General features: G+C 32.4%; 2 protein-coding genes across 3 annotated transcripts in view; one reads left to right on the forward strand and one right to left on the reverse strand.

Moving 5' to 3' along the window:
* Positions 1-18,926, forward strand: part of LOC133197177 (serum amyloid A protein-like) — a 270,340-nt gene that overhangs the window by 37,035 nt on the left and 214,379 nt on the right. The gene's annotated exons all lie outside the window — the stretch shown is intronic.
* Positions 3,341-17,449, reverse strand: LOC133196258 (uncharacterized). 2 transcript variants are annotated; one of them, XM_061332176.1, is made up of 8 exons: positions 17,413-17,449; positions 5,530-5,687; positions 5,097-5,222; positions 4,635-5,008; positions 4,191-4,419; positions 4,004-4,099; positions 3,754-3,849; positions 3,341-3,672 (listed from the first exon to the last, which is right to left on the reverse strand). In XM_061332176.1, the coding sequence occupies exons 1-8, from the start codon at positions 17,432-17,434 to the stop codon at positions 3,406-3,408; spliced, it is 1,368 nt and encodes a 455-aa protein (XP_061188160.1). In that variant the 5' UTR covers positions 17,435-17,449; the 3' UTR covers positions 3,341-3,405. The 2 variants fall into 2 exon arrangements, with proteins under 2 accessions (XP_061188160.1, XP_061188161.1); XM_061332177.1 differs by lacking the exon at positions 17,413-17,449 and adding an exon at positions 5,794-5,870.

The following is an 18,926-nucleotide window of genomic DNA, read 5'->3' on the forward strand; positions in this document are numbered from 1 at the left end:
AGGAGAAACACTACAAAACGGGCGGTTATACTTCAAAGAGATATATATCACAAACAAGTTTTCTTATGATCTTGTACACAGAAGATTTACAAATTATATTATTTCAATGAAAATCAAGATTTTAATTGTGTAAACTGTAAAAATAGACTCTTGAAAGTGTTCCCAGATACTTTATAGTAACAAGACTTTATATTATATCTAAAACTTTACAAAAATTATATTAATTGAACAGTAAACTAATATATACATTTTTTTTTTACTTTTCACCAAATTTTGACGTGGCTTGGCATGCAGTCAGCATGTTTAACAAAACAGATATCACTTCTATAGCGAGAGAGCCACCTATTTAGTAAAATATTTGGATTTTATTCATTTTATAATTAACTTATCTACTTTAAACCTTTTATCAAATTCAGTTATAATCTATAACTTAATATTCTTGAACATGATTAATTTTAATGACAACATATAGTATCTATGTACAAAATAACAACAAACGGGTAGCTACATGTAAAATATATTTCAAACCTATTAAATTATATACATGATAAGCACTGCGCTGAAAACCTGTTTCTAATAAATTGTTGTCTTCTTGTAATTAATTTATTATAGGAACATTATAGATATATATCTTTGTAATGGGAGGGTTAATTGTTTAACCCGCGACAGCTGTCAACACGTCATGTTATACAATACCTCATCAACCTATTACCTAAGGATATTGTTAACTCTTAAGAATTTTGCGAACGTCTCCATCTCTTTTGCACACGGCATCTAAACATTTTTAGTATAAAACACACCGGTCAAATTATCCAATTCAAACCCCTGACAAATTGGATCAATTGGAACTCTTTCTTCGTATCATACAGTAAGTCAGATTTTTTTTCTCTGATATCATCTTTTTAAATCATAATTATATTATAATATCAAGGATATTCGCTCCTCAGCCAGGAACAATAACTGTTAAAATCAATAGTTTCCAAATGAAGCTTGAATTTTTTTTTGTAACAATTTTCATTTCATGCATCTTAATATGATTCAAGGTTCTTTGACGTCTTAAAAACGGTCGTGTAAAAAGTAGACATTTGTACCCCAATACATGTAAATGTACAAAATATTAAATTTTTAGAGAAATCTAATTTCCTTTAATCTTCCCTTAGATACATGTAGCAATTTTTATTAGCATGAAATGGAATTGGAAGTGGTCTGTGATATCTTGCAAAAATAACACACGCTTTTTGATACTACATGTATTATTACATAAAAATTGAAGTTGAAATAACTAAAATACCGTATAAGTATTAAAACATGATCTTTTTTTCAAATACCTGGATACCTATTATTTTTTATCCTAAAATACACCTGTTGATCAGTTTTCACTTAGAAAATACATAAAAGGTACATTTATTCACAATTCTTGAAAGTATATTTGCGATTTGATAACATTCCCTATACAATTTGATTTATTATAATGATAAACTTTTAAGAAATAACACGGGTATATTCACATTTCTTGTAAATCATTCAGTGACATTTTTTGTGAGCATTTTAAATTATTTTACTGCTAATTTACAGAAGCTGAGGAACGGAATATCTTAAAATTGAAATAGAACGGGCATTGTCTTTTTTTTTCAACTTGATTTGAAGTAATTTTCTGTTTAAAAATAATAAATTATATTTAAAAAAAAAAAAGAATTATAGATAAAGTATGTTTTGAGAAGAGATTCGGTAGTGGTTTGTAACTGTTGCTTGTTTTATACTTTTTACATGAGAAAAGAATCATTGTGTGCTCAGTGTACAACTTGAATAAATCTAAGAAAACGTCTCAGAGTATAAATCCTTTCCTTGTGTTTTTGAGATAAAGGCGATTCTTTAACCCTCCCTTTTTTCCTAACAGAAATGAAGTGCACCTGTGCTAACGGAACATGCCAATGTGGAGAAACTTGTCAGTGCAATACCACAGAATGCACATGCACAACATGCAGTGTGACATGCGGATGCACAGCAAATGAATGCAAATGTGAACCAGAATGCAAATGCGCCATAAGCTGTCCATGCAAAACATGCAAATCCTAACTTTTACAAAGAAGGTAAGAGCAGGATGATACATTTATATCATACTAAATTATAATATGCATGCACATGTATAATGGAAAATATTGTCAAGTTTATTCAGAATATATAAACTTTGGACAATACAGCCCATCAGTTTACAAAAATAACATATAATAACATATATTACAAAATTTAAGACTCTCAATGAGCCTAAATTGGGGGGTGGGTGGGGGTGAAACAAGACTTTGTTTATGCGTGCATTGAAATGTTCATTATTATATTTTGCAGATAGTGCACTTCGACGTATCATCCTCATGGAAGACATCATTATAGACATCTTTGTTAAATCTACAATTAAATAGTTGTTTCAAATAAAAAATGAACTTGAGATTTATTGTCACTTGGTTTGTTGCTTATCATGGACGGTTTGACCAACTGTATCACAGATGATACTAACAAAAAGGTAAAACATTACAAACATGGAATGTTTCATATTTGGCCCATAGGTTTGTAGAGAGATTAAAGAATCGGAATTAAGTCCTTCACGTGCTCAAAAATTAAACTTATCACCATTGGAGACGAAGATTTGATTTCTTTATTGAATCGGTTGCAACCACTGATACATGTACTTTTTAAAAAATACTTGTACTGTCAGCAGGTGAAATCATGGAATGTACCGATTCCAGATATATTTGTAGGCATCCACAGTACACTAATTATATTTCCTAAGAATCAAGCTTGCTAGATTTTGGCAATTTTGATAGATATTTTTGCTTGGTGATGATAGATTCTCAAAGGATAATTTTGATTACTTTTTAGTATAAAAAAAATAATAAAAACATTTCAATAAAAAATCGTATCTTTTTGATTTCCTGAATCAAAGATACCAGAAAAATAAAATAAAAATAATCACATGATCAGAATCTGCTACCGTTTGAACATCTGAGCCCCGTTTTACAAAAACTTACGACTAAGACCAAAAATGTAATTTTAACTTTTTATTTTATATTAACTTGTAAATGGTTTTAATTCTTTTACAAAGGATTTAAGAAGATAATTTTATGCAAGCAATTTATAATAGAAATCAATGACTTTGCAAGATTTTACAAACAACTAAAGTTTATGGTCTTAATCGTGAGTTCTTTTGTAAAAGGGAACCCTGATTTTTTAAAATTATGTACGGTTTAAAACGGATGGACTGAAAACTACAAAGTATGTTGAAACAGTAATGTACACGGATGCTTAAAATAGATATGTTTCTAGATACACTCACATCAAGAAATAATAATCTTGCAAAATTATTTATTAAACAAAAACTATAACATGAATTACAATAAGAGAGAAAAATCATTAATATACCATTTGAACAACACCTTTACACAATACAGGACCGTTTCTGAATTGCCGTAATGTCGGCCATACATTAAACCCCACCCTATTCCCTGTGTCAGAATATGACTGAAGATGACTGCCCATCGTATCTCCCGCCCGGGCCCACTCTAATTCCAGGGGCGGATCATGAATTGCAAACATCCACAACAGTTCTACACACCTTTCCACGAATCTCTTCAATGCTGGGTTTTTCTGGGCCTCGGATATTTTGTCTCGAATAACAACCTAAACAAATGATGTCATAACTATATTTTAACACTAAAAAATACGATAAATAATGAAAATATCATATTTGTATTGTCTTACCTCCTTGATAACCGGAAGTGAAATAGGCATCGTGTCTCTTTGTATCTGTCTACATCTAGTTCTAGCAAGGGCTCTCAGATCTTCTGATATATGGACCTGTCACGCAAGATTCTGTATATTTGACTCCATAAAAAAATATCACAACAAAAATGAACCAGGAATTTTGCAATAAAATGTAATTATGCATTTGTATCTGTCAGTTGCGATGACTAAATTGGTAATTTCACAAGCATTAATTTTGACTACTCACATACTGAGAATCCTTTTCACCCATGGGTTTGAGTATAATTTCAGATAGGTGAGTGAATTCTCTTTCACAAATATCATCCAAGTAATTCTGACATTTCTAAAATATTAATTATCATAACTCAAAATCATACCTTCGGTTTATGAATGTAAGAGAATAAAAGTGAATATTGTGGGAAACTTTAATGAACCTTAGTGACATCTGCCAAATAAATTAAGTCCTTTTCCGAATGTCCTTGGCCATTATTTCTTTCTTTTAGAGCGCCCAACCACTGATCGTGAAAAAGTCCAGAAAAAGCTTCTGCTAATTTGTCTGTGACGTCATCAATACGAGAACTCCGAGGGGATTTTGTGTTCAGTGGGGGGATATTTGCTGTTGGGGTATTACCGACGTCTTGTTGACTGAGTTCTTCTGAAAGTCTTAGAAACAAAATATTTTCTAAAATCCATCTCAAAGAGAAATTTCCTGCCATATCTATATGAATATTATTTTAAATACATGTAAACGAATACGAGTCACACTTTTTGACACACGTTTTGCTATTGAAAATAATAATAATAAAAAATATTGTAATGTTTACATGTATATATATAATACTTAAAGTTTAAAATACTTCTCAAAACATGATGCATACCTATCCTTCAGACTGCCTATTTCTTGCCTTAGTTTGCTGATAGAGTTCGCAATGTCATTCTTCAGTACGTCGTTATCCTGACCATTTTCTTGATATTGCCCTAATGAGCTCCGTTTGCTATTCTCATGAGATGTTCTCTGAGAAGGTTTTGATGGTGAAGGTCTTGAAGACACCTTCTGGCTCTCATTGTTACCACTATCATCATGTGATCGTCTCTGAGATGGTCTAGAGGGTGCACGAGTATTTTCTTCGGGACTTCTCGGTGAGTAATATTGCATGTTTTCATTTGAGGTATGAAATCTAGCTGAACTCTGCTGTGGAAAGTCCTGGGTAATGATTGTTTCTTTTGGTGGTAATGAGATTGGTGGTTTATTCTAAAAATAATTCTCAACCAATAAATGAATGTTCATCAAATGCTCAATTTTCTCGAATAAAAAAATCTTTAGTTAATATGTAACGTACCCTCTCGTCTGTAGATAATTCTTCCATGAAGTGACGGAACTCTTCAAGAGCCTGAGGACCATGCGTTTTCACTTCATCCCAACTCCCAAGATCAGCGAAACTCAGAACAGCAAACATGTAGTACACCTGAAACAAAGGATAAATTCAAAGGAGAAAGGGGGGGGGGGGGCTTAAGACCGATGTTCGTAATATATAACACGGTCATGAATACATTTAACCACATGTACATGTATTGTTTTGATATACATACCTGAAATGAATATTGAATTCGAAACGTAGAAATTTATCTCCTTTTTGAGCTGCATACATTTAATAATTCTCATATAAATAATTGTTTGTAATCTGCCTTTGATATAAGCAATCTGTCAAATGGAATCTTTAATATTTCATTATTGTATATCCCAAGATATTGAACCTCATAAACGTCAATTACCTTGGAGGGTCTGAAGCCTGAAATCATGGGCACCGCACCGTCTAGCTCCCTCTTAGCTCCTCGTGGTAGGATGGATGACATTTGGAAAGGCTTTACACCTGTGTCCAGGAATTTCTTCACCTCTCCCATAAACTCCCGAAGCTTAGGAAACGCCATGTCTGCAAAAAACCCACCATATGTAAAAAGCAAAAATAAACAACCTGCTTAATTATACTAACCCGGCGCATGTCCTGAAAAATGTCAATATTAAATTCCAATACTCACTGCGTGGATTATAGATCACAACCTCTAGAAGTCGATATAGAAATCATTTCATTAATTAACTGATCCTATTTTATTTGTGTGGAATCTCATTAATGTATCTACCGACTGGGTTATGTTTAGGTGAGGTTGTCAGGTGTAACACCACCTAAGAGTTACTGAGATACACAGAGGGAGAGAGACAAAGGGCTGCTCAAGAGACATCTGTCCAAATCAAGCCCCCATGAAGTCTATCAACGATCTTGTTCTCCGAATGCACACAATTTTTAATTTAAAATTTTAAATATATTACAATGGGTCTTTAAAATCACTAGTGTCTATATTGGACAATCTTACGGAAGTTAATGTGTCGTAACTCATTCAGATTAATGAACTTGAAAGACAAGAATGTGTATTCAGATTTAAACTGCATTATCGAGTCGACGAAACTCAAAAGCTAATTACACGAAAATACATTATAAATGAAAATACATTTAATTTTTTTTAACAAAAATAAAATGTTAATGCTTTTTTTCCTATTTAATGAAGTCAATTAATGGATTTTAAATTAAACATGATTTGTGTTCAGTATATTTTTGGGGATCAAAACGTCATTAGATTTGCATGCTTCCATGTTATTTATTAGCTTCGATGCGAAAAAACCAGACACTTTTGCATACTTCACAACGTTGTATTTAAAAAAAAAATTCATAATTTTAAAAGCATTTTGGCCATAAATAATACTGGAAGTAAAAAAATAAACAAATGCACCTCAAAGCGGAGCATCCCCTCGCAAACGAGCTTATTTCTAAGAGGCCCGTCGTTCAACACACTCGATACTCACAGCAAAACATATCTGTGTTATTGATAGGTCCCACATACCATTTTGTGAGTATTGGAATCGAATAGTTCTTCACGGCGAAAAAAGCCAAAACAAAAAGCAAAACAATACATGAAACACTTCTTTTGCAAGCCGAAGCATAAGTATGCACCCTCGACCCAAGGGGTGTAATATACTAGATTGGATTTGAAAGCAAAAAGCAAATATACTCTCTTTGAGTTTTGCAAAATTTCAAATTTTTAGAAATAAATGACCCATTTAAGCTCTATAGCAACGGCAGCTTTTACATTCATAAACCAGAATCTTGGAGAGACACTCACACTTCAATATTATGTACATATAGTTTGAAATATAATTGGAGAAAATAATCTATTTAAAATGAAATTCCTTTTTGTTTCCATGGATACAGTAAAAATGTCTCCAACCGATTACATGTATTTTGTACCATTTTTTTTTTCAGAAACAGTTTGACCAGATGAAAAGAATAAGATTTTGATGCTTCAAGAGAATTGGTTGGACAGTTACTCATAAAAATGAGATTTAAAATTTTTAATGTTCATGCTTCGTATGTCTCATTAGAGCTTGTCGCTAGTTTGAAGAGGAGGCACTTGTATCAATGTGTCCCACTTCATACATAAGTACAACCATAATATTTTATTGGGGTGAAAATTAGCTCTGGGAGATATCGCATTCTATAACTATTACATAGTGTAGGATTTCCTCCCAGAAAATTGAATCTGGTGTGGGATTTTCGTAGGGGAAATCCTACTCTAGAGTCATTTTTCAGTGAGGAAAATCCTACTTTCGAGTCATTTTTGCGTGGGGGAAATCCTCTTCTAGAGCCAGCTAGAAGGGAAAGATTTTAAAGGGGAAAGCCTAATCTACAAGATAAGTTGTTTGTAAAAGGTTGTTTCATATAAAATTGTTATCAACTGCCATTAATTCTACTGTAGCTTCAGATCTGTTGGTCTGAAAAAAATTAAGATGGACGACCAGAGAGCTACTGTGCTCTGGACCTTTGCAAAACGTGTGTATTTATTGCTCACAAAAGTGCATAACCTCTAAAACTTTCAAAATATGTGATATATTTACCATTGATACTCCCATTAAGCAGTTTAGAATAACTCCGGACCCGATTTCAAACAACTCAATATTCAGATTAAAACAAAAGTAAAAAATCAAAATACAGAATCTATTGTTTTATTACATTGTATTTGTCCCCCGCTTTCACTGAAAGTGGGGGATATTAATTTGGGTCTGTCTGTCCGTTCGTCCGTCTAGCTGTATTTCTGTCTGTCTGTAACACTTTCGTTTCCGCGCGATATCTCGAGATCCCTCTGAGCTTTCGCAATGAAATTTTGCATAGCAACTCCCTATGGCCTAAAAAAGAACCCTATTTATTTTGAGGTCAAAGGTCAAGGTCATGAATTCATAAATTCTGTCTGTTTTAACGCTTTCGTTTCCGCACGATATCTCGCGAATTCTTTGAGCTTTTGAAATGAAATTTCACATAACAACTCCCTGTGGCCTAAGGAAGACCCCTATTGATTTTGAGGTCAAAAGGTCAAAGTTCATGGTCGTAAATTCCTAATTATATAAATTCCGTCTTTCGTTTCCGGGTGATATCTCAAGAAGCTTTTGAACTTTTGCAATGAAATTTTATACCATAACTCCCTATGGCCTCTCTTGCCCCTCTCAAAGTGTTCCGCCCCGTTTTTTTTTTTATTTATTGTATTAAAAGTCGCTTGGCACTATTTTTAGCACAGGGGCATGTGGAGAGTTATTACATATAATACAGGTTTTCGGCGGACTTTATATTCTAATTACATCTATCAGAACTGTTTAGTAAAGGCTAAATTAGACAACATTTATTGACAATATCAAACGTCAATATAAACATTATATGTGACTTAATGTTTGCATTTAATTTGCTCTATATACAAGTGCCTTCGTGGTGTAGTGGTATGTTCCTCGCTTAGCAAGCGAGAGGCCCTGGTTCAATCCCCGGACGTTTCTCTTTTTTGTCCCTCGCTTTCACTGAAAGTGGGGGATATTAATTTGGGTCTGTCCGTCCGTCTGTCCAGCCGTCCGTCCGTCTAGCTGTATTTCTGTCTGTCTGTAACACTTTCGTTCCCGCGCGATATCTCAAGAACCCTTTGAACTTTCGCATTGAAATTTTGCATAGCAACTTCCTATAGCCTAAAGAAAAAGCCTATTTATTTTGAGGTCAAAATGTCAAAGGTCAAGGTCATGAATTCATAATTTCTATCTGTTTTAACACTTTCGTTTCCGCACGATATCTCGCGAATTCTTTGAGCTTTTGCAACGAAATTTTACGTAGCAACTCCCTGTGGCCTAAGGAAGACCCCTATTGATTTTGAGGTCAAAATGTCAAAGTTCAAGGTCGTAAATTCCTAAATTCCGTCTGTGTGTAACACTTTCGTTTCCGGGCGATATCTCAAGAATTTATTAATCTTTTGAGCTTTTGCAATGAAATTTTATACCATAACTCCCTATGGCCTCTCTTGCCCCTCTCAAAGTGTCCCGCCCCGTTTTTTTTTAAAATTTATTGTACATGTATTAAAAGTCGCTTGGCACTATTTTTAGCACAGGGACATGTGGAGAGTTATTACGTATAATACAGATTGTCGGCGGACTTCATATTCTAATTACTTGTACATCAATAAGAACTGTTTAGTAAAGGCTAAATTAGACAACATTTGTTGTGTAAAATTTTGACAATATCAAACGTCAATATAAACATTATATGTGACTTAATGTTTGCATTTAATTTGTTGTATAATCAAGTGCCTCCGTGGTCTAGTGGTAGGTTGCTAGCGTAGCAAGCGGGAGGCACGGGTTCAATCCCCTGACGATTCTCTTTTTTCATTGCTGTTTATTATTTTATGCAACGCCTAGTTTGGGTATATGAAAGATTGAAAAAGAGAGAAATCTCGTGTTTGACTGATGAGTGTAAATTTTGAGAGTGATGCAGATAAGCACCAGGAAGGATAAACAGCATATATTCTGATAGCAGTACTTAGAGCTAAGTTCCCATCAAAGAACAGTCACTTTTGCTGATTTTTTTTTTTTATTGAAAGACTGATACGGATATATGCGAAACATCCCGAGGAAAATTGGAGTGTCGAGTGAAGTTTTTTAATTGCAACCTAATTAATTTTGCTTTTAAATAAAAAATAACTGTCCTACAATACATTACATTGTAATGCTTGATGTACTGTCTAATTAAAACATACTTTGTAAATTTTTATTGTTAGGCAAAACAGTGAAAAAAATATAAACTTTCCTGTTTGACTGATGAGTGAATATCCCGAGACTCAAACAAAGCGCCGATGACTTCATAGAACAACCAAAGACGCTTTTCAATACTGCTTAGCAGTACTTGTTTAGTGAGATAAGCTCACACTAAGTCCTTTACACGCGACATGACCCGTAACCGTTATTTACTCTGATTTTAACACATGGTCACTTGTGAATATCTTTCTAACGTCTTATATATAGTATACAAGCCTGTTACTCGTTAGCATTGCTTAAACATTTACATAATATAATGCAGAAATCAATGATCGTTTTGTCTCCGTTGTTCAAAGGGACATCATTTGAGTTATCGAACTTTGAAACAAAACTTACATTATGCAAATTTTCAAATAAACATTCAATCACAAGGACAGATTGTATATAAAAGCTGTCTTTGGAGGGTGAATGGTGGGGAATATTTCTAATACATTGACAAGTAAAATAATTGTGCTTGTTTAAATACAAGTAGAATTGCACCATACTGCACTCTGCTGCAATACAATGCGATACATTGTGATGCCTGCCAAATTGTCCAATCAAAATTAACTTAGTCAATTTTTTTTCTTAATTGGATTTAAAACCTATTGAATGCACACACTTTTTTCATTTTATGCTTTGAAAAAAAAAAGTTTCAAAAACAAACTAGAGAGCATTTCTTTTATTCTCATATTCTTAAATATTTGTTTTCTTTGATAAAAATCAAAATTAAAAATCAGTAATTAACTTGAAGGACTTTCGAAAAGTTATGTGTTACTGTTTTTTTTTAATCGAATGACTAGTTTGAATATGCGCAAAAGGTCCAACAGAAATGAACATTCCTTTTTGACTGATGAGTAGATTTTTTTTCTTTGCAAGAGAATTTATACTGTTTACAATAATAAGAATTTAACTGCATTTAATTGTACTGCACTACAATGCAATGTCAATTAATAAAATGAAGTCTATTTTTGTTTTACATTATGGTATTGAAAATAAGGTGTAAATTACTATATTTTTATTTTTAAAAAAGTTTTGAAAAACAGACTGGAATATTTTCATTCGCATTTTCTTATATGATTGTTCTCTTTCATACGAATCTAAATTAACAATACAGTAATAACGCTGAAGGATTTTTCGACAATATTTTTCATTGCTGTTTATTATTTTATGCAACGCCTAGTTTGGGTATATGAAAGATTGAAAAAGAGAGAAATCTCGTGTTTGACTGATGAGTGTAAATTTTGAGAGTGATGCAGATAAGCACCAGGAAGGATAAACAGCATATATTCTGATAACAGTACTTAGAGCTAAGTTCCCATCAAAGAACAGTCACTTTTGCTGATTTTTTTTTTATTGAAAGACTGATACGGATATATGCGAAACATCCCGAGGAAAATTGGAGTGTCGAGTGAAGTTTTTTAATTGCAACCTAATTAATTTTGCTTTTAAATAAAAAATAACTGTCCTACAATACATTACATTGTAATGCTTGATGTACTGTCTTATTAAAACATACTTTGTAAATTTTTATTGTTAGGCAAAACAGTGAAAAAAATATAAACTTTCCTGTTTGACTGATGAGTGAATATCCCGAGACTCAAACAAAGCGCCGATGACTTCGTAGAACAACCAAAGACGCTTTTCAATACTGCTTAGCAGTACTTGTTTAGTGAGATAAGCTCACACTAAGTCCTTTACACGCGACATGACCCGTAACCGTTATTTACTCTGACTTTAACACATGGTCACTTGTGAATATCTTTCTAACGTCTTATATATAGTATACAAGCCTGTTACTCGTTAGCATTGCTTAAACATTTACATAATATAATGCAGAAATCAATGATCGTTTTGTCTCCGTTGTTCAAAGGGACATCATTCGAGTTATCGAACTTTGAAACAAAACTTACATTATGCAAATTTTCAAATAAACATTCAATCACAAGGACAGATTGTATATAAAAGCTGTCTTTGGAGGGTGGATGGTGGGGAATATTTCTAATACATTGACAAGTAAAATAATTGTGCTTGTTTAAATACAAGTAGAATTGCACCATACTGCACTCTGCTGCAATACAATGCGATACATTGTGATGCCTGCCAAATTGTCCAATCAAAATTAACTTAGTCAATTTTTTTTTTCTTAATTGGATTTAAAACCTATTGAATGCACACACTTTTTTCATTTTATGCTTTGAAAAAAAAAAAGTTTCAAAAACAAACTAGAGAGCATTTCTTTTATTCTCATATTCTTAAATATTTGTTTTCTTTGATAAAAATCAAAATTAAAAATCAGTAATTAACTTGAAGGACTTTCGAAAAGTTATGTGTTACTGTTTTTTTTAATCGAATGACTAGTTTGAATATGCGCAAAAGGTCCAACAGAAATGAACATTCCTTTTTGACTGATGAGTAGATTTTTTTTCTTTGCAAGAGAATTTATACTGTTTACAATAATAAGAATTTAACTGCATTTAATTGTACTGCACTACAATGCAATGTCAATTAATAAAATGAAGTCTATTTTTGTTTTACATTATGGTATTGAAAATAAGGTGTAAATTACTATATTTTTATTTTTAAAAAAGTTTTGAAAAACAGACTGGAATATTTTCATTCGCATTTTCTTATATGATTGTTCTCTTTCATACGAATCTAAATTAACAATACAGTAATAACGCTGAAGGATTTTTCGACAATATTTTTCATTGCTGTTTATTATTTTATGCAACGCCTAGTTTGGGTATATGAAAGATTGAAAAAGAGAGAAATCTCGTGTTTGACTGATGAGTGTAAATTTTGAGAGTGATGCAGATAAGCACCAGGAAGGATAAACAGCATATATTCTGATAGCAGTACTTAGAGCTAAGTTCCCATCAAAGAACAGTCACTTTTGCTGATTTTTTTTTTTATTGAAAGACTGATACGGATATATGCGAAACATCCCGAGGAAAATTGGAGTGTCGAGTGAAGTTTTTTAATTGCAACCTAATTAATTTTGCTTTTAAATAAAAAATAACTGTCCTACAATACATTACATTGTAATGCTTGATGTACTGTCTAATTAAAACATACTTTGTAAATTTTTATTGTTAGGCAAAACAGTGAAAAAAATATAAACTTTCCTGTTTGACTGATGAGTGAATATCCCGAGATTCAAACAAAGCGCCGATGACTTCATAGAACAACCAAAGACGCTTTTCAATACTGCTTAGCAGTACTTGTTTAGTGAGATAAGCTCACACTAAGTCCTTTACACGCGACATGACCCGTAACCGTTATTTACTCTGACTTTAACACATGGTCACTTGTGAATATCTTTCTAACGTCTTATATATAGTATACAAGCCTGTTACTCGTTAGCATTGCTTAAACATTTACATAATATAATGCAGAAATCAATGATCGTTTTGTCTCCGTTGTTCAAAGGGACATCATTTGAGTTATCGAACTTTGAAACAAAACTTACATTATGCAAATTTTCAAATAAACATTCAATCACAAGGACAGATTGTATATAAAAGCTGTCTTTGGAGGGTGGATGGTGGGGAATATTTCTAATACATTGACAAGTAAAATAATTGTGCTTGTTTAAATACAAGTAGAATTGCACCATACTGCACTCTGCTGCAATACAATGCGATACATTGTGATGCCTGCCAAATTGTCCAATCAAAATTAACTTAGTCAATTTTTTTTTTTCTTAATTGGATTTAAAACCTATTGAATGCACACACTTTTTTCATTTTATGCTTTGAAAAAAAAAAGTTTCAAAAACAAACTAGAGAGCATTTCTTTTATTCTCATATTCTTAAATATTTGTTTTCTTTGATAAAAATCAAAATTAAAAATCAGTAATTAACTTGAAGGACTTTTGCAAAATTACGTGTTACTGTTTTTTATTTTTTAATCGAATGACTAGTTTGAATATGCGCAAAAGGTCCAAAAGAAATGAACATTCCTTTTTGACTGATGAGTGGATTTTTTTCTTTGCAAGAGAATTTATACTGTTTACAATAATAAGAATTTAACTGCATTTTATTGTATTGCACTACAATGCAATGTCAATCAATAAAACGAAGTCCATTTTTGTTTTACATTATGGTATTGAAAAGCATTGTATAAAACCGGATCAAAATCAAGATGAATAACTCTTTTCGTCTTAAATGTACATGTACAACGCACCCCAAAATCTCCTTTCTATACGTCCATGAATTCATAAAAAAGTGCAAAAGCGTCTTTTTCATTATCTTTAATTGATTTTTAAAGAAAATTCTTTCTTTATATAAAATGATATTTAAAAAAAGACGTATGTGTATTACTTGATTCATTTTTAAAGAAAATTTTTCCTTAATGTGTTTGGTTATGGACTCAAACAAAATTGCTTTAAAAAGGTAAAAGATCGTCAACGTAAAAATCGATCTTTTAATATAAAGAAATAGATTATTGAGTTGTTTATGAACTAGAACATATATTAATAATTGAAATATGTCCCAGCTACGGTACTTTCAAAATCCACATATTTATCAGCGATGTTTTAGATTTTCAAACCGTGGGCTTAAAATCACACAAATCAATGGATAAAGATCATAAAAGTGACAAACGCCTTAAAATCCCCTGGAGAACTTAAAATGGGCTTTAATTTGGCTTAAGCTATTCCCATGAGAAGTTTTCCGTTTGATGTATACTTAAATCACTTTAAAAAGGAAGTTAATTTAAGGACAAAAGCACTGACATGAAGACTTGCTGAAAAATTCCACTTTGAAACATACTGTTTACTTTATGCTGACAATATATTTATCATAATTAAAAACAATGTAAGAAAATTAGTTTGACAGGATAAACTGAACCCAAAATAGACATGTATATCAATATTATAAAAATTAATATATGAGATCTAAATATCTTAATTATTAAACGCTTTGTAATATTGATATCAATCTTCAATGATGCATTCAAATTTATTGTAATTTTTTTCCCACCTGCAATAAATTATACATGTACATTTTCTCATGTTATTGTATACATGTACAATGTATATACGACGTTGATCTTAGGGCATGGAATAATTTGATCATGTTTCAAAATCTCCATATTAATGAAGAAAATCACATACACGTATTTCAGATTCAAAGGTGTCTTATTATTCTTTAAGAAACACTTCAGAAATAAAGTGTTTAAAGAACCCCATTGATGTGGATCTATTCACAAGGCATTAACAGTATGTTTCACACCTTAAGAAAACCAAAATGAACATCTAACGAAAAGGGGAACCGTTTAAGTAAAATTAATTTATCTCGAAGAAAGGAACAGGAATCTTTTAGAAAAACATATTGTTGCTTCTATTGACCTTAATTCAGTAACGAGCACTTCTGTCAAACTAAGTAATCATAATATTGACCACTAAATCCGGTAATTGATATGGCTTTAGAATTATTTCTATTAAAACTATTTCGGAGATTGAGGTTCACTCTAAAAACGCTGCAGATGTCCATTTCTGATCCCTGAGTTTCGCTTTAGTCAGACAAATCTCTCTGAACTCCATTTATTTTAATCTCTAGATAAGATTTAGAGGTGTTCTGTTTATTTCTTAAAAATGCATTAAAGTGGTTGAATATTTAGGTTTGTAAAATTTACCACTCTAAAACAATTCCTTAAAACCGACAAGTGCACTGTCTGCATGTCAGGAATTTGAAATGGGATAACAGTTTACTTTTTCTCTAGGATCATTATGAACATTTTGCAGGTTTAGAGCAGGTTATTTAATGGAAAGTTTACTTCAGTCCATAATCATGAAATATTTACGTTTGTGGAAAGTGAAATTCAAGAATACCCTCTTCAATTTTTCTAGCCTTCAATTGAAAAACCTTGTCACTGTTCCATCGTGTGCAAAAGATTATAACTAAAATCTCGTCAAATGGGATTTTCAGATCTTCTCTTTCGTAGGTTTCTTAAGGGTGAGATTACATTAAGATTGTAGAAATGTGTGTAACTATTTTCGAAATCAAATAAACGTGTATTTACAATTCCTCTAGCAAAAGTGATATTGAATTCATCAATAACAGTTCTCTTTCAAAAATATTTTGGGCCAATTTGACAAAACCATCAGTAATTTATATCAGCATAAAAATACCCCCCAACTAGGTTTTTTGTAATTCCGTATACGTGGAAATGCACCAAGGCCCTCCAAACGTTTTCAGGACGTCTGGTTGCTAGTGTATCTACAATTATCTGTAAATCTGCCGCTGATAATACTAAGATCTCTATAAGGCGAGGGTTAATTTAACTTGAAGGGTTTATTTGTCTTCGACATTACCACTTTCTGTTTTATTATTTGCTATTGGTTTCGTTTTGGTGAGCAAACACTGATACCCACCACGATCGTTAATTTGAAGACCTGGAGATAAATGACACCTTCTTTTCTCTTATTTGTTTTAATGATAAAGTGTCCTTATATGAACTGTGGATACCAATACTTTCAAAAAGAAGTTTAGAATAAGATTAACCATATCTTAATATTTACTGTAATAAAACGTGTTTAAGGGGATAATCGTGCAAACATTAAGACTACTCTCTTTCTTATTTAGCGCCTCCTCTTGCAACAAGTGAAATGTCTTCCTTTGTCTGTTTAAGAAAAGGTGAAAGGATTTCTAAGCTCTGCTGATTTTTTAAAACACTAAATGGCATAAATGAAAAAATAGTATATTATCACATGGCAGTTTTTAGTTCTCTGCTTATGTGTAGTATATAAGAAAAGAGATTCACTCGATCCTGTGCCGTTACCCCGTAAACATCAGAATTTTGTGTTGTGAAAGGATAATTGAAAAATAAATATTTGTCTTTAAAAACACTGTAAGAACCAATAATTTAAAATCTTTAAACCAAATTTGCATAAATATTATCACAGTCATCTTCAACTGATGAATAGTTGTAGTGCTGCGAGATTAACGGTTTGGTTGTTGATTGAAACATTACAATGTCTGCAGCGCAGTGTCAAGTTAAAGCCCAGTAGATTCTGTAGTGTCGAGTTGTGATCTTTTTGTAATCAACACATCTTTTGTTTCAATAAACAAACCTTTTGTTTATCATTTCGATAAAATCTTGTTACTAAACACTACACAAAATAGTTGTAAAGTAGCGAGGTAGGTGACTAAAACCCTATCCGGTCCCAGTAACACGACAGATCTTTCCGGAGATTTGTCTCAGATACCGTACTGTGAGATTGGAATTTTTTTTCTTGATAGGCATGTTCGCTCTTGAACAATATTGAATGTTTGATTCAGAGTAAAAAGTAGTCCCTAAGAATATAACAGGAAAACCATGAAGACATCTCAAAAATAAGAGAGAGCAAATAGTTCCACTGTACTAATAGAAATGGCGTTCCAAAATGGAGTACGATACTAAGGAGCCAATGCATGAAGCAAACAGGAGATGTAGTTCAGTTTCAAGGGAAATGGCAATAGTACAGTATTAGAAGTAAGGAAAAAATACAGATTTTGACTTACCACTAATGGAGTTCAAAGGCATTGTCACATCAAGAGCTATAAACATATTATATCATATTCATTACGCATGTTCCCATATTCATACATAATTGAAACAACCAGCTACATAACTCATAGTCTTCTAAAGTAATAACAAGGGTCTTTATTCCCTTTTCATGATCCTATCAAGTCGAGAATGCAGATTGCACCGCTTCAAAAGATGTTCATTTAATTAATTAAAACCAGCTGAGAGAATAATGGACCAGTAGAAAGGGAAAAAATGCTTGGCATACCTTGCTCATTCTTTGATATACAGATGTTTAAGTGTTTCAGTAAATTTCAAATTCATCACATATTCTTAGATTCTAGATTAGATGACAAATATTATTGCTTAAACGGTGACAATAGGGTAAGATGGACTCAAGAATTGAGGAAAGGGCCTGCATATATGTCACTGTCAGTAGCTAAAATCCTATTGTCCACACTGTGGACGGTATGTAAACATTGTTACAGTGATAAGACCATGGTCAATCGGCCATTATAAGACTCTCATTGCCAAACTGTGACAAAGATGATCCCACTTTCAATGCTTAAGAACTTCAAAGGTTTCCTGGACTATCAATTAAACTGCTATAATTTCACTCTGTTAGATAACGCACATGATGGTCTAAGTCTACACGAATTTCAATTTGTTTACGGTAACTAGCATAATAATAACATAACATTAAAAAAAATGTTATTTATTCCACGTAACCATGGAAACCTGATGCATGATTCAACGACTATAAAATGTGAATCTCTCTCTTTTTTTTGTCTGTCAAACCAGACTGTATTGATGAATTAGTAGATTTGACAGCGAGGACACTGAGAAACACGGTATCGAAATCGCCCTGTCAATGCTGTTTGCAGTGAACTTCATATTTCAAATCTCTGAACTGCTCACTTAAGCCTGTGCAAACCTCTTACCTGGTTTAATCAATACCAAAGAACAATTCGGGCCTGAGATGTGTTAAGAGAAACGTTCTTCTGTCGCTTGATTGTCTTATGGTTTTATATGAAACAATATAAAAAGATTACCGTGGTCAGGGCGAGATCAGACATTGCTTGGTTTTAAAAAGAAATCGCTACTTTAATATTTTCTAAAATACACCTATTCAATAATTTTCTGTTTCATTATACAGATGTAATGAAAATTCACTTTTTTTCAAAGTAAAGGGCATAGCGCCACATATTTAATAACCCCCGTCCGTATGAATATTTCGTCAAAAGAAAAGATATGAACATTTCATATTTCACTTAAGTTCTCGCCTAAATATTGATAACTATATTTGTTACTTGGACAACAATTTCAAACATCCTAGGTACTTTTTAGCTAGCGCAATGATCTGGGAGGAATTATTCCATGGCTTTAAATCTCTTAATCCTCTAATCCCATTTATCTTTTTGATATCCCTCACTTTTCATGGGTGAAATTTTAAGAAGAGTTCAATCTTTGGATGACAGTTGATAATCTTTTTGGGAGGATTACTCGATGC

The sequence above is a fragment of the Saccostrea echinata genome, unplaced genomic scaffold (assembly GCF_033153115.1).
Source record: "Saccostrea echinata isolate AGI-Se365-2 ecotype Australia unplaced genomic scaffold, CSIRO_AGI_Sech_v1 ptg000030l, whole genome shotgun sequence".
NCBI classification, from domain to species: Eukaryota; Metazoa; Mollusca; class Bivalvia; order Ostreida; family Ostreidae; genus Saccostrea; species Saccostrea echinata.

Coding starts and splice junctions, on each gene's coding strand:
- LOC133196258 (XM_061332176.1), bottom strand. CDS start 17,434: ATGCCTTTGAACTCCATTAGTG. Junction 4,420..4,634: donor ATAGGCAGTCTGAAGGATAG/GTATGCATCATG, acceptor TTTGTTTCTAAG/ACTTTCAGAAGAACTCAGTC. Junction 3,850..4,003: donor GTGAAAAGGATTCTCAGTAT/GTGAGTAGTCAA, acceptor CTTGCGTGACAG/GTCCATATATCAGAAGATCT.